The 16284-nt window shown below is 46.6% G+C and overlaps 1 protein-coding gene across 4 annotated transcripts in view; it reads left to right on the top strand.

Annotated features, from left to right (window-relative positions):
* Nucleotides 1-13234: 13234 nt before the first annotated feature.
* The window catches only part of LOC121575539 (vitamin D3 receptor B), a 102040-nt gene continuing 98990 nt past the window's right edge, over nt 13235-16284 (top strand). For 2 of the 4 annotated variants that reach the window (XR_006002350.2, XM_041888702.2), the window contains exons 1-2: nt 14790-14893; nt 15481-15563. Coding sequence is in view for 3 of the 4 variants with exons in the window: in XM_041888702.2 (XP_041744636.1) it covers nt 14883-14893; nt 15481-15563 (94 nt within the window). In the remaining variant the exon portion in view is untranslated. Of the gene's footprint in view, nt 13322-14789; nt 15230-15480; nt 15564-16284 lie in introns of those variants that run through there. The other 2 variants (XM_041888704.2, XM_041888703.2) reach the window with 2 other exon arrangements.

Raw genomic sequence — 16284 nt, 5'->3', positions numbered from 1 at the left:
CCTATTAATGACACACACCTACACACATTCACAGAACCTTTAACTGAGACAGTCTTTCCCAGCTTTTCTCATTTCTGTGAACGCCTCTAAAGATCTTGCCATGGCCTCTATAAAAGAACAGCGCAAAGAGCGGATAACGTCTCTTACTACAAAGTTAAATCGACCATATATTGTTTGAAAACAAGTTAGGGATATTTAAGAGATTTTATTTATTTGAACTTCATGCTAAAATTGTTGGTAGTACAAGATTTGCCACCTTGTCCAGTTTTAGCGGAATATTCCGTTTATTCTCCTGTCTTGCTGACCATTTACATGAAAATACACAACCATAATGTAACTGCTATTCCTTATTCCACGATTAGTGCAAATAATGTATATATTTTTTTGTTTGGCCTATCAATGGAACAGCAGTATACGGTAATGTATCTTACCAAAGCATTACATCAACCTACAATCCTAACCCACTATGACAACCCCATGATTTAATGTTCTCTCGATAGTAAAACATAACTGTTGCAAGCAGACAATGTTTCTTCAGAAATGCTGTGTTGTAGGTAGATTATGTAGATACAGCCTGTAGAGGGAGATAGAGAGTCACAGGCCAGGGGTCAGAGCCAATAGCACAGCAGTAATCAATGCTTAACCTACTTATGGTTTTCTATCATGTGGTCAATATACAAAGATATACACTCTCCAAGTTGAAGAATCTCAACAATGTTAAGGATTGGTTAAGTGCAAACAATTGCATAAGACAAGTCCTCTGCATAAGACAAGTCCTCTGTAGCTCAATTGGTAGAGCGTTGCGCTTGTAACGCCAGGGTAGTGGGTCCGATCCCCGGGACCACCCATACGTAAAAATGTATGCACACATGACTGTAAGTCGCTTTGGATAAAAGTGTCTGCTAAATGGCATATTATTATATTACAAGAAATAAGGGTCCGTCTTTCTAATATGAAAATGGATAGTAGGCCTACTAATTGTATCATATTACCAGTGGTGGAAAAAGTACTTAATTGTTATACAGTAAAAGTAAAAGTAAAGATACATTAATAGAAAATTACTCAAGTAAAAGTCACCCAGTAAAATACTGCCTTCTAAAAGTATTGGGGTTTTAAATGTACTTAAGTATCAAAAGTAAACGTACTTGTTAAAATGTGAAAGTAAAAGTATAAATAATTTAAAATTCCTTATATTAAACAAACCAGACGGCACCATTTTCTTGTTTGTTTATTTATTTACGGATAGCCAGGGGCACAATCCAACACTCAGACATAATTTACAAACAAAGATGTGTGTTTAGTGAGTCCGCCAGATCAGAGGCACTAGGGATGACCAGGGATAAGTGCGTGAATTGGACAATTTTCCTTTCCTGCAAACCATTCAAAATGTAGTACTTTTGGGTGTCAGGGAAAATGTATGGGGTAAAAAGTACATTCATTTCTTTAGGAATGTAGCAAAGTAAAAGTAAAAGTTGTCCAAAATATAAATAGTAAAGTAAAGTACAGATAACCCAAAAAACTACTTAAGTAGTACTTTGAAGTATTTGTACTTAAGTACTTTACACCACTGCATATTACGAATCATTATTAATTCAACAGCTAAATGTAAATATATATAATAATATTGCCACAGTTTGGTAAAAGAAAGTGCCAGGTTATGACAAAATAGATGTCTCCCTGGTTTCACTCTAAACTCAAGTTCAAGTCCGATGTAAGGAGTTAACGCAAATATTATTATGCTACAGATAAATCCTTCCTATCTCCATCTGCGGTTGAAGTGTCTTCACTCCCAAGTTCACACCCAAGTTCACTTCACACATGCAACACAATAAAGGAGGTGTTATACTGTGGCTGTGTTAATTCGTTTTTATGTTGAAAGGGAAGACTATGCCTTTCTATGAAGTCTATATGTCAGGGTTCCCCAACTGGCTGTGTTTTTTTTGGGGACCTCAAGGTTTCCTAGTATGTGTGTGTGTATATATATATATATATATATATATATATATATTGTGATGTCACGAGAGGCTGTGTCCTGGAGGGACGTTACATCCCCCTGAGGTGGCTGCAAACCCAGACAGCTATGGCTCCATCTGCTGGTATGGTCGGGAACTCCACCCCTCTATGGCCAATCTTCCCACGCAGCTGAAACAAATGAGGAGCTGATGAGCTGAAGGTTGGGGAAGGGAAGAGACACAGTCTCCAACCTGGGCTCTCTGGAGGACAAGAGTGCTGCACGTCCACTTCCATGAGGAATATAAGGATTTGGAGATACTTACCTTTGGGAAATACTCACCTTTGGATATATGCACCTGTGGAAATACGTGAGAGACATTTGGAAGGACTTTTTTGCTGGGTTGGCCACTAGCTGCAACGTGGACTACAGTAAGGCTGGGGAAAAGTTATCTGAGCGAGTGAGAATTATGACTTTGGATGTGGAAGAGACATCCCTGAACTGTTAACCCTTAAAGAGCCACAAGAGAACAGAATTTTGTTATATTTTCGTTAATTTCCCAAGACCTATAATAAAATCCTTGTTTTGTTTGAACCTTGTCTCCTTGCACTACTTGAGCAATCCCGCTGAAAGCTGTGTAGCCTCTCGTGACGTCACAGATGGTGGAGAATACGGGCACGCTCAAGCGTTAATAGTGCATGTCAGAGGAGGATACCGAAGGTTTGATCACCCAGTTTTCCAAGTTGGCCGTAGGCTCCCCGCCCGACTGAAATGGAGGACATATTGAAAGCCCTTGTTGCTGGCCAGCAAGCCCAGATGCAAGCAAACGTGGCTCTCTTGGAGGAGCAAAAGAAAGCCAACCTTCTGAAGGCAGAGGAATTGCAGTTGCAGAGACAGAGGGTGGTCCAAAATACCCGCCCAATAAAGGCAAGTGACTTTATATCTAAGATGGGAGCTACCGATGACATTGAGGCATACCTGCATGCATTTGAGGCCACGGCCACTAGGGAAGCCTGGCCCAAGCAACAGTGGGTTGGTCTGTTAGCCCCCTTTCTAACCGGGGAATCGCTGAATGCTGTCCGGGACCTGGGCCCTGACCAGGTTACTGACTATGATGCCCTGAAGTCTGAGATCCTCAGCAGATATGGACTCACAAAGTTTGGTATGGCCCAGCGCTTTCACAGCTGGACCTTCCAACCAGACCAACCTCCTCGGGCGCAGATGCATGAACTTGTCCGAATCGCAAGGAAATGGCTGGATCCGCAGAGGAATACAGCAGCGGCGGTGGTGGAGGCCGTTGTGGTGGATCGTTACCTACGCGCCCTGCCTTATGAGGCAAAACGGTTCATCAGTCAACAGGCCTTGACCACGGCTGATCTGACCGTGGAAGCTGTGGAAAAGTACCAGGCCACAGCGGAGATGCTGAATGCTTCCCGAAAAGACCCCAGGAGTGCGGCCCCACCACAAATGGGAAGAACCCGTCCAAAGGACCCCAAGGTCTCGAACCCAGCCACGTCAGGACTTATCCCGGCTCCAGGGGGAGCCAGAAACCAGGCGGGTCCAAGAAGAGTACACGAGGAGGGGGGAAACTCGACAGTGTTACCGGTGTGGGGAGATGGGACATATCTCCTGGCAGTGTGGGAAACCAGCCGATGAACCTATGCCCACTGCGGAGTCCTCCAGCTCAGCACCCACACACCGTTTTGCCTCGCTCTTGGGAGTCGTAGATGGCGGCCCAGATCGACCCCCCACCTGCCCGGTAACTGTGAATCACCATGATGTGGAGGCCTTACTGGATTCTGGTAGCCGGGCCACCCTGGTGCGTAAGGATTTGGTGGGCCCAACGTGTCTGACCCCGGGGAAAGTCCTCCCAGTTTCCTGTGTCCATGGGGACACCAGAGAATACCCCATTACTGAACTTACAATGACCAGCACACGGGGAACCATACACACGACGGCGGGGGTGGTTGATTCCCTCCCCGTCCCTGTCCTAATTGGACGAGACTGCCCAGCCTTTTACCCACTCTGGAGAGAGTCTCAGGAGAGGATAACCCGAGTACCTCGGAAACGGAGAGGCAAGACTCATCCTGGGAAGGCTCCGTGCAATCCTCCGAATTACTCACTCCCGCCCGGGCTCTGATAGGGATGGCAGGTGCCCAGACCGACACAGAGACGGAGCTACAGAATCTGGACAAAGAACTGTCTGGTCTGAAGGGGACCGCTGAGAGGTATCGTTTGTTAAAGCAACAGTTAGACATGAAGACAGAAGAGTTAGATATCCTCCAGGCTAAACTCCAACAGAGCTCCTTCCATAAGCAACAGGAGGAGCTGGAGAGGCTGCGCAGGACCATCGAGGAGTGTGAGGAGACCCTGCGCAGTAGTAAGGAGGTCCAGAAGAAGGCAGAGGAGAAGTACAAGGTGTTGGAGAACAAGATGAAGAATGCGGAGGCAGAGAGAGAGAAGGAACTGAAAGCTGCTCAACAGAAGCTAAACTCTGCTAAAACCAAGGCTGATGCGTTCAGTAAGAAACTCAAGGAGAGACAACAGGAGGCTGAGTCCCTGGTCCTAGAGTTGGAGGAGTTGAAGAGAGAGCAGTCTGGCAAGCACCACGGCAATGCGGACGCCCTCTCCCGGCGTGATGCCTTCTTCGCTGCCTTTACCCCGACGAGGACGTCGGTCCCGAGAAGGGGGATGTGTGATGTCACGAGAGGCTGTGTCCTGGAGGGACGTTACATCCCCCTGAGGTGGCTGCAAACCCAGACAGCTATGGCTCCATCTGCTGGTATGGTCGGGAACTCCACCCCTCTATGGCCAATCTTCCCACGCAGCTGAAACAAATGAGGAGCTGATGAGCTGAAGGTTGGGGAAGGGAAGAGACACAGTCTCCAACCTGGGCTCTCTGGAGGACAAGAGTGCTGCACGTCCACTTCCATGAGGAATATAAGGATTTGGAGATACTTACCTTTGGGAAATACTCACCTTTGGATATATGCACCTGTGGAAATACGTGAGAGACATTTGGAAGGACTTTTTTGCTGGGTTGGCCACTAGCTGCAACGTGGACTACAGTAAGGCTGGGGAAAAGTTATCTGAGCGAGTGAGAATTATGACTTTGGATGTGGAAGAGACATCCCTGAACTGTTAACCCTTAAAGAGCCACAAGAGAACAGAATTTTGTTATATTTTCGTTAATTTCCCAAGACCTATAATAAAATCCTTGTTTTGTTTGAACCTTGTCTCCTTGCACTACTTGAGCAATCCCGCTGAAAGCTGTGTAGCCTCTCGTGACGTCACAATATATATACAGTGGGGGAAAAAAGTATTTAGTCAGCCACAAATTGTGCAAGTTCTCCCACTTAAAAAGATGAGAGAGGCCTGTAATTTTCATCATAGGTACACGTCAACTATGACAGACAAAATGAGGAAAAACATTCCAGAAAATCACATTGTAGGATTTTTAATGAATTTATTTGCAAATTATGGTGGAAAATAAGTATTTGGTCAATAACAAAAGTTTCTCAATACTTTGTTATATACCCTTTGTTGGCAATGACACAGGTCAAACGTTTTCTGTAAGTCTTCACAAGGTCTTCACAAACTGTTGCTGGTATTTTGGCCCATTCCTACATTTAGATCTCCTCTAGAGCAGTGATGTTTTGGGGCTGTCGCTGGGCAACACAGACTTTCAACTCCCTCCAAAGATTTTCTATGGGGTTGAGATCTGGAGACTGGCTAGGCCACTCCAGGACCTTGAAATGCTTCTTACGAAGCCACTCCTTCGTTGCCCGGGCGGTGTGTTTGGGATCATTGTCATGCTGAAAGACCCAGCCACGTTTCATCTTCAATGCCCTTGCTGATGGAACGAGGTTTTCACTCAAAATCTCACGATACATGGCCCCATTCATTCTTTCCTTTACACGGATCAGTCGTCCTGGTCTCTTTGCAGAAAAACAGCCCCAAAGCATGATGTTTCCACCCCCATGCTTCACAGTAGGTATGGTGTTCTTTGGATGCAACTCAGCATTCTTTGTCCTCCAAACACGACGAGTTGAGTTTTTACCAAAAAGTTCTATTTTGGTTTCATCTGACCATATGACATTCTCCCAATCCTCTTCTGGATCATCCAAATGCACTTTAGCAAACTTCAGACGTGCCTGGACATGTACTGGCTTAAGCAGGGGGACACGTCTAGCACTGCAGGATTTGAGTCCCTGGCGGTGTAGTGTGTTACTGATGGTAGGCTTTGTTACTTTGGTCCCACCTCTCTGCAGTTCATTCACTAGGTCCCCCCGTGTGGTTCTGGGATTTTTGCTCACCGTTCTTGTGATCATTTTGACCCCACGGGGTGAGATCTTGCGTGGAGCCCCAGATCGAGGGAGATTATCAGTGGTCTTGTATGTCTTCCATTCCTAATAATTGCTCCCACAGTTGATTTCTTCAAACCAAGCTGCTTACCTATTGCAGATTCAGTCTTCCCAGCCTTGTGCAGGTCTACAATTTTGTTTCTGGTGTCCTTTGACAGCTCTTTGGTCTTGGCCATAGTGGAGTTTGGAGTGTGACTGTTTGAGGTTGTGGACAGGTGTCTTTTATACTGATAACAAGTTCAAACAGGTGCCATTAATACAGGTAACGAGTGGAGGACAGAGGAGCCTCTTAAAGAAGAAGTTACAGGTCTGTGAGAGCCAGAAATCTTGCTTGTTTGTAGGTGACCAAATACTTATTTTCCACCATAATTTGCAAATAAATTCATAAAAAATCCTACAATGTGATTTTCTCGATTTTTTTTCCTCAATTTGTCTGTCATAGTTGACGTGTACCTATGATGAAAATTACAGGCCTCTCTCATCTTTTTAAGTGGGAGAACTTGCACAATTGCAAAAGTTTGGACACACCTACTCATTCAAGGGTTTTTCTTTATTTTTACTATTTTCTACATTGTAGAAAAATAGTGAAGACATCAAACTATGAAATAACACATATGGAATCATGTAGCAACCAAAAAAGTGTTAAACAAATCAAAATATATTTTTGATTTTTGATTTTTCAAAGTAGCCACCATTTGCCTTGATTACAGCTTTGTACACTCTTGGCATTCTCTCAACCAGTTTAATCTGGAATGCTTTTCCAACAGTCTTGAAGGAGTTCCCACATATGCTGAGCACTTGTTGGCTGCTTTATCTTCACTCTGCGGTCCAACTCATCCCAAACCATCTCAATTGGGTTGAGGTCAGGTGATTGTGGAGGTCAGGTCATCTGATGGAGCACTCCATCACTCTCCTTCTTGGTCAAATAGCCCTTACACAGCCTGGAGGTGTGTTGGGTCATTGTCCTGTTGAAAAGCAAATGATAGTCCCACTAAGCGCAAACCAGATGGGATGGCATATTGCTGCAGAATGCTGTGGTAGCCATGCTGGTTTAGTGTGCCTTGAATTCTAAATAAATCACTGACAGTGTCACCAACAAAGCACCCCCACATCATCACACCTCCTCCTCCATGCTTCATGGTGGGAACCACACATGCGGAGATCATCCGTTCACCTACTCTGCGTCTCACAAAGATACGGCGGTTGGAACCTAAATTTGGACTCATCAGACCAAAGGACATTGCTCGTGTTTCTTGGCTCAAGCAAGTCTCTTCTTATTATTGGTGTCCTTTAGTAGTGGTTTCTTTGCAGCAATTCGACCATGAAGGCCTGATTCATGCAGTCTCCTCTGAACTGTTGATGTTGAGATGTGTCTGTTACTTGAACTCTGTGAAGCATTTATTTGGGCTGCAATTTCTGAGGCTGGTAACTCTAATGAACTTATCATCTGCAGCAGAGGTAACTCTGGGTCTTCCTTTCCTGTGGCGGTCCTCATGAGAGCCAGTTTCATCATAGCGCTTGATGGTTTTTGGGACTGCACTTGAAGAAACTTTCAACGTTTTTGAAATTTTCCGGATTGACTGACCATCATGTCTTAAAGTAATGATGTGCTGGGGACAATAAAAGGTCACTCTAAAATGTGCAGTTTTGTCACACAACACAATGCCACAGATTTCTCAAGTTGTGATGGAGTGTGCAATTGGCATGGTGACTGCAGGAATGTCCACCAGAGCTGTTGCCAGAGAACTGAATGTTCATTTCTCTACCATAATGTCGTTTTAGAGACTTTGGCAGTACATCCAACCGGCCTCACAACCGCAGACCATGTGTATGGCCTTGTGTGGGCGAGCGATTTGCTGATGTCAACGTTGTGAACAGAGTGCCCCATAGTGGCGGTGGGGTTATGGTATGGGCAGGCATGAGCTATGGACAACAAACACAATTGCATTTTATCGATGGCAATTTGAATGCACAAAAATACCGTGACGAGATCCTGAGGCCCATTGTGAGTGCCATTTTTTAAAGGTATCTGTGACCAACAGATGCATATTGTGACACTCTGGCTCCATGGACTTTGAGTATTGAGCCAGGGTTGTTCATTTTCTTTTGGGTGTATTTCTATGTTGGTTTCTAGTTGTTCATTTCATGTTTGGTGATTAGTCATGTGACTCCCAATCGGAGGTAACGAGTGTCAGCTGTCGGCTCGTTATCTCTGATTGGGAGCCATATTTAAACTGTTGTGGTTTCACTGTGTGGGTGTGGGTTTTTGTTCCATGTACAGTCATTTGTCACTGTGGACTTCACTATCGTCATTCGTTTATTTGTTTTCGTGGTTGCTTTGATTAAATAAAGTCATCATGTTCACTCAACGCGCTGCGTATTGGTCCGCTTTCTTCAGACGATCGTGACAGAAAAACCCACCATAGAAGGACCAAGCAGCGTGTCCAGGAGCAAGACAGCTGGACATGGGAGGAAGCGCCTGGTAAGGAGATCGAGAGGCTGGCGATGGCCCAGGTGGGCAAATCGTGGTCCTGGGAGGACATGCTCGGGGGCAAGGGACCTTGGGGGAAGATCAAGGCCCTGGCGAGAGAGGAGCAACGGCGTCAGCAGGGCCATCATCGTTGGAAGGACGAGAGGCAACCCCAAAAAGTTTTTTGGGGGGGGGGCACATGGCTTAGGGCGGCTGGGCAGCAGGAGGCTGCTACAGGGAGACGTGGAGAGAAGGCTATCGGATTACGGGAGCCATTGGCGAGTAGAGGAAGGGAAGTTGTTGCGGCACGGCGTGAGAGACAGATGTGTGTTACCAGTCCGGTCCGGCCCGTTCCTGATCCCCAGTTAAAGCCAGTGGTGTGTGTTCCCAGTACGGACCGGCCTGTTCCTACTCCACGCATCAAGCCCACGGTGTGCGTCGCCAGCCCAGCCCGGCCTGTTCCTGCTCCACGCACAGAACCTACGGTGTGCGTCGCCAGCCCAGCCCGGCCTGTTCCTGCTCCACGCACCAAGAATACGGTGTGCGTCGACAGCCCTGCCCGGCCTGTTCCTGCTCCACGCACCAAGGATACGGTGTGCGTCGACAGCCCTGCCCGGCCTGTTCCTGCTCCACGCACCAAGCCCACGGTGTGCGTCGCCAGCCCAGCCCGGCCTGTTCCTGCTCCACGCACAGAACCTACGGTGTGCGTCGCCAGCCCAGCCCGGCCTGTTCCTGCTCCACGCACAGAACCTACGGTGTGCGTCGCCAGCCCAGCCCGGCCTGTTCCTGCTCCACGCACAGAGGATACGGTGTGCGTCGACAGCCCTGCCCGGCCTGTTCCTGCTCCACGCACCAAGGATACGGTGTGCGTCGACAGCCCTGCCCGGCCTGTTCCTGCTCCACGCACCAAGGATACGGTGTGCGTCGACAGCCCGGCCCGGCCTGTTCCGGCCACTCGCACCAGGGATACGGTGCGCGTCGCCAGCCCGACCCGGCCTGTTCCGGCCACTCGCACCAGGGATACGGTGCGCGTCGCCAGCCCGGTCCGGCCTGTTCCTGCCACCCGCACCAAGTCTACGGTGCGCGTCGCCAGCCCGACCCGGCCTGTTCCTGCCACCCGCACCAAGTCTACGGTGCGCGTCGCCGCCCGACCCGGCCTGTTCCTGCCACCCCGCACCAAGTCGACGGTGCGCGCCGCCAGCCCGGTCCGGCCTGTTCCTGCCACCCGCACCAAGTCTACGGTGCGCGTCGCCAGCCCGGTCCGGCCTGTTCCTTCTCCCCGCACTAGCCCTGAGATGCGTGTCCTCAGCCCGGTACCTCCAGTTCCGGCACTACGCGCCAGGCCTAAGGTGCGCCTCAGACGGCCAGAGTCTGCCGTCTGCCCAACGGCGCCTGAACTGCCCGTCTGCCCAACGGCGCCTGAACTGCCCGTCTGCCCAACGGCGCCTGAACTGCCCGTCTGCCCAACGGCACCTGGACTGCCCGTCTGCCCAACGGCGCCTGAACTGCCCGTCTGCCCAACGGCGCTTGAACTGCCCGTCTGCCCAACGGCGCTAAAGCCGCCCGCCTGTACTGAACCTGCAAAGCCGCCCGTCTGCCATGAGCCTTCAGAGCCGTCCGCCAGACCGGAGCCGCTAGAGCCTTCCGCCAGACAGGAGCCGCTAGAGCCTTCCGCCAGACAGGATCAGCCAGAGCCTTCCGCCAGACAGGATCAGCCAGAGCCTTCCGCCAGACAGGATCAGCCAGAGCCTTCCGCCAGACAGGATCAGCCAGAGCCTTCCGCCAGACAGGATCAGCCAGAGCCTTCCGCCAGACAGGATCAGCCAGATCCGTCAGCCAGCCATGAGCAGCCAGATCCGTCAGCCAGCCATGAGCAGCCAGGTCCGTCAGCCAGCCATGAGCAGCCAGATCCGTCAGCCAGCCATGAGCAGCCAGATCCGTCAGCCAGCCATGAGCCGTCCAGCCAGGATCCGCCAGAGCCGTCCAGCCAGGATCCGCCAGAGCCGTCCAGCAAGGATCCGCCAGAGCCGTCCAGCCAGGATCCGCCAGAGCCAGCCAGCCAGGATCCGCCATTCAGTCCGGTGCTGCCCCTTAGTCCGGTGCTGCCCCTTAGCCCGGTGCTGCCCCTTAGCCCGGTGCTGCCCCTTAGTCCGGTGCTGCCCCTGAGTCCGGTGATGCCTCTTAGTCCAGTGCTGTCCCTTAATCCTGTGGGGTTTAGTTGGGGGGTGGTCATTTGGAGGAGGCTACGTAAGCGGGTAGTGACTATGGTGGGGTGGGGACCACGACCAGTGCCAGAGCCGCCACCATGGACAGACGCCCACCCAGACCCTCCCCTAGACTGTATGTTGGTGCGCCCGGAGTTCGCACCTTTAGGGGGGGGTACTGTGACACTCTGGCTCCATGGACTTTGAGTATTGAGCCAGGGTTGTTCATTTTCTTTTGGGTGTATTTCTATGTTGGTTTCTAGTTGTTCATTTCATGTTTGGTGATTAGTCATGTGACTCCCAATCGGAGGTAACGAGTGTCAGCTGTCGGCTCGTTATCTCTGATTGGGAGCCATATTTAAACTGTTGTGGTTTCACTGTGTGGGTGTGGGTTTTTGTTCCATGTACAGTCATTTGTCACTGTGGACTTCACTATCGTCATTCGTTTATTTGTTTTCGTGGTTGCTTTGATTAAATAAAGTCATCATGTTCACTCAACGCGCTGCGTATTGGTCCGCTTCCTCAGACGATCGTGACACATATCTGTACTCCCAGTCATGTGAAATCCATAGATTAGGGCCTAATGAATGTATTTAAATTGACTGATTTCTTCATTTGAACTGTAAAATCAATGAAATGGTTGCATGTTGCGTTTATATTTCTGTTCAGTTGGCTGGATGTCCTTTGGGTGGTGGACCATTCTTAATACACATGGGAAACTCTTGAGCGTGAAAAACCCAGAAGCATTGCAGTTCTTGACACACTCAAACCGGTGCACCTGGCACCTATTACCGTACCCCGTTCAAAAGTACTTAAATCTTTTGTCTTGCCCATTCACCCTCTCAATTGTCTCAAGGCTTAAAAAGTATTCTTTAACCTATCTCCTCCCCTTCATCTACACTGATTGAAGTGGACTTAAGAAGTGACATCAATAAGGGATCATAGCTTTCACCTGGATAAACCTGTCCAGTCTTTGTCATGGAAAGAGCAGGTGTTCCTAATGTTTTCTACACAGAGTATGTGTTTACCATTCTGCTATGAAACTAGAGAACACGTGACGATACACTATGTCACATATTAAATATTTTTCCCAGAAAGATATCCATATATCATAATGATATTACCCTAGAGAGATACCTAGTAATGTGCTAATCTTTTTTGGAAGTGTTGACAGATCAATGAATACATATACATGTTCGTGCTGAGGAGGATAGAGATCTTTAATTCATACAGTTCATCAATGTAATAATTATTCCCCTCTTCTGAGAGTTTGACAACATTCAATTCAAGACCGAGGTTGTACTGTAGCTTTACAATTCTGTATGATTGGTAAACCTATAGAGACGAGACTCAACACATCACAGAGCCCTATATTCTCATACTCGCCATGTCCTATATTAACGAATAACTCTATATTACTATGTTACATTATGACCTCCATAGGCCTATTACTGTATTTATTTACAACATGTATTTGAATAGGGACAGATGCAATTAAAACATTGACACATTGAATAATAAGATGCATTACACCATCAAGCTTTTACACTCATTTTTCAGTTCCTAGATTAAAATTACTTACTAAAATGTGCCTATGTTACTTTCCAGCATCAGCCCCTAAATGGGCTTTAAAATAAGAAGAAAACCGTCCAGCCTTGCTACTGGGTGATCGACTGAGCATTTGAGGACACAAAATGGCCGTGCCGGAAAATGGATCTGACAGAGGTGTCATGGAGCCAAATAAATCCTTGTTAACAGAACAGCTTGATCCCGAGCCGGTGCCAGTTTGAAGGCGACCCAAGCCTCAGGACAAGGATCAACTCTCCACTACACATGGCCAAGGCTTCTAAACGTAACACTCACACTTAGTTATGAGAAAAAACCCAATATATCAACACACTCACTCAATGCCAGATGCAGTATTTCTAGGGTTTTGTATGAGGTAAAAAATGATGCATTCATAGGTAAGCCTGGACACAGTGCCTACTTGTACAGGTTGGCGTTTAGGTGGCATTTGCACGTGGCATATGGTAAATTCTATATATGGATATAGTTATTCCATTGTATGATTTGAATTGACGTGATGTCCCGTCACTTAAACCACACAGATGTGCGGCTGAAGCTGTGGAATCTAATGGAATGTGTTATGTTGCAGAAAATGGTGGAAGTGGAACCTTCAGTCAGTGGTGCCGAAACAGCAAGGGGGAGAGGAAGAGGAGGGGACAGAGCGCGGCCCCCAGCATCGTGCTAACCTTGTGCTGATGGCTGGATCGATCCAAGGAAAAGTGGAGAGGGGATGAGACTGCAATATACGCTTGATAAACACAACATGGTACGAGTAGATTTGAAAGGAGATATCGCTGCATTTTGTTCTCTTTGGAGGAAAAAACCCTACCACTGGCTTCAAGCATAGTGCATTTGCGTATTTTTAGAAATATACATCTTAAAATAAATTGGATAAATTGAATTGCATTTATAAACACACAATAGGAAGACGCACTAGCTTATTTGACAGAATATGTGAATAGGTAAATAAAATAGCCCCCAAAATAGAAAGATTAAACCAGTTTGATTAGGCCATGAAATAAAGCGTCAATGTATTACTATTGGGACATTGACCAGGCGTTTAATACATGTAATTACGTTTAATTGAAAGGCAACATTTTCAACATTCCTAATTCAATATGCACCCCCCTATTCCATTCCCTGCCGTTCCCGTGACTTTGTAGGGACTATGAGTTTAGATTGGAAGGGGATGTATGGGCCGGGATGGAGCCCCTCTCTCCATCATTTCTGTCGCATGTACTATGTTTACACTGTCGACACACCCCTGCCCTTCACCCGAACCCCCATCCCCCAATCCTGCATGAATTCCAACACAACGTGTATGTCACTGACAAAACATACAATATGCACTAATCCTTCAATAGATCATGCATGTGAACCGAACTGAAACCACCTATGTAAAATATTGCTGGATTTTTGCATAAAGCATCCTCAGAACCAATGTTGAATTTGAATGTTTGTAGCTAACCTCACTAACCATACTTCAGTGGGTATCCCAGGCTGTGTCTGAAAATAAAGGAGTATCATGGTACTCTATAGTTTGATCCACAAGTACATTACATAACAATCATAGCAACAAAGCATGTTTGTGCTACTTCAGGCAGCTGACACGCCATCCGCAGCACACCGCAGACTCCTCTCTCTCACTCTCTCCTATTATTTATTTCTCTCTCACTCACACACACACACACGCTTCCGCATACGCACAATGCTAAGGAAGATTAAAATAATAATAATAATAATACAAACTACGAGACCATGAAATTATCGGCGAATATGTCGCTACAATGTTTAATTCAAAGCCTGTCTGTAACTCGATAATTTATTACAACGCTGCCACCTGTGTGGCCACATAACAAAGGAGAGTGCGTAGCAAAGACTTGTGGTATATAATGATATAATTTCATTTTCAGCGCATCTATTATCATATTGTTACAATGTTATTGTAGCACTGTGTCAGTGCTTGCGATGAAACAATGTTGCTTTAAACCTCACGCGGTCAAAGTTGTTTACCTCTTCGTTACCTCTGACGTCATGACACACCCCTTTGTTTGGGGGAAGGGGAGTCGCTCACACACGTTACGAGCATTGGATTTGACCAAGCAAAGCAGGGCTGGTGTAAGATGTCACCAACCAAAACACGGGATACACGGGATACACGCAGATTGCACCTTTGATTGGTTATTGGAGAGGCTTGGGGAAAATATCCCATTTTGTGGAAGTGCGGGGGCGGGGCATACCAAAAAGTAATGGCCATCTATTTAGGGTCTGGCCAGGGGATTTCTCGTCTATCATAGCTATTCTATAGAATTCGCCTTTTGTAGAGCATGCGAACAAGGTAAATATCGTAACCAGTATTCCTAGCCATATTCGTTCATTGAAGTCGCGTTCGGTCTGAATATAGTTGATATATCGCCTAAACTTGATACAGCAATTTAGGGTTAACCAGCCATCTAGCCACGGTAGCAATCAGTATCAGCTCGCCAGCCAACATTTAGAACCTTGGGCGTGATAGTTTTGACGTTTCGAGTCTATCACATGCGGATATTTGTAAAACGCAGTTATTACACAGTATCTCATACTACAAGTCAACATGGAAAGACATTTCTTTTCAAGAGATTGACGACGACAAACGGATTAAGGGCAATTTAGTCTTGGAAAAAGTTGTACGCAGGTATGAAACTCACATCCAGAGAAGGAATGTGAAAGCTGAAACTATTCTGCGGCTCAAGCTCAAAACAAACGCAGCGTTACAAGGCTGTCAGTTTACCAAAATAATCTTTACAATCGAACCATTGCACGCATGTTGCTCAAATAATTGTCATTCCTTTCTTTACAGAGAATAGATGAAAAGTGTATTATTCAAACATCCAAACTGTCTGGAACAAGGTCTGAATTGATGATGCCAATTTCTTATTTTTTCAGGATTAAAGATATCTTTATGGTTAAGAAGAGAGTTGCCAAGTCTTTATCCCCCATCTACAAACAAGGGCATGCCAAAATCTCAGGTAAATTAATTTGATCTGCTTTAAATCCATGCATTCATAGCCATACTACATCTGTATAAAATGCATGCATTTAATCTCAGCTGGACATTTCCAAATATGTGTTATCTGTCTAAATGTATAGATAGGCTAGTACTCTACAGCAGGGTTCCCCAAATGGCGGGCTGAATTTTGCCCACCCAGTTTTCCAAGCAATTGTAATATGTATATATATGTCAGTGGTGGTCGGTGCAGTTTAAGATGAGGGAGGAGGATTTTTTCTTCTTCTCGTGAGCAGGGCCTTATTTCTATTACAGCATATTGAATGACTGTCATTCATATTCCATTCACCCAGTTCATTGTAACATCGATAGGTTTCAGCTACTACATGATACTCCAATTTTCCCTATACTCATCATGAGGTTGCTACAGCCTAGCCTATGAATGAAAGTTTACAACATAGGTGCACACAGGTGGAGAGAACTTTGAGGTGACAGACCGTGACACATTCAATACAGCCCTGCACACTCTTGCCTGCATCTAGTCCAACAGTTGCAAACAAGAGTTTCTGTTGGACAAATTCAGGTATGTTTATCCCCGTTTCGTTCGGTTTCCTAGCCTACAAGCCACTGATGCTGACATTTGGAACGTCTACATTTAAAAAAGTGTAATAAATCCATGTAATATAGCCTACACATTCACAATTAATCCATTATTTATTTTAGACAGGTCTAAAGAAGCATGC

Source organism: Coregonus clupeaformis, chromosome 10, assembly GCF_020615455.1.
Source record: "Coregonus clupeaformis isolate EN_2021a chromosome 10, ASM2061545v1, whole genome shotgun sequence".
Lineage (NCBI taxonomy): Eukaryota > Metazoa > Chordata > Actinopteri > Salmoniformes > Salmonidae > Coregonus > Coregonus clupeaformis.
This window is presented reverse-complemented; position numbering and strand designations above follow the sequence as displayed.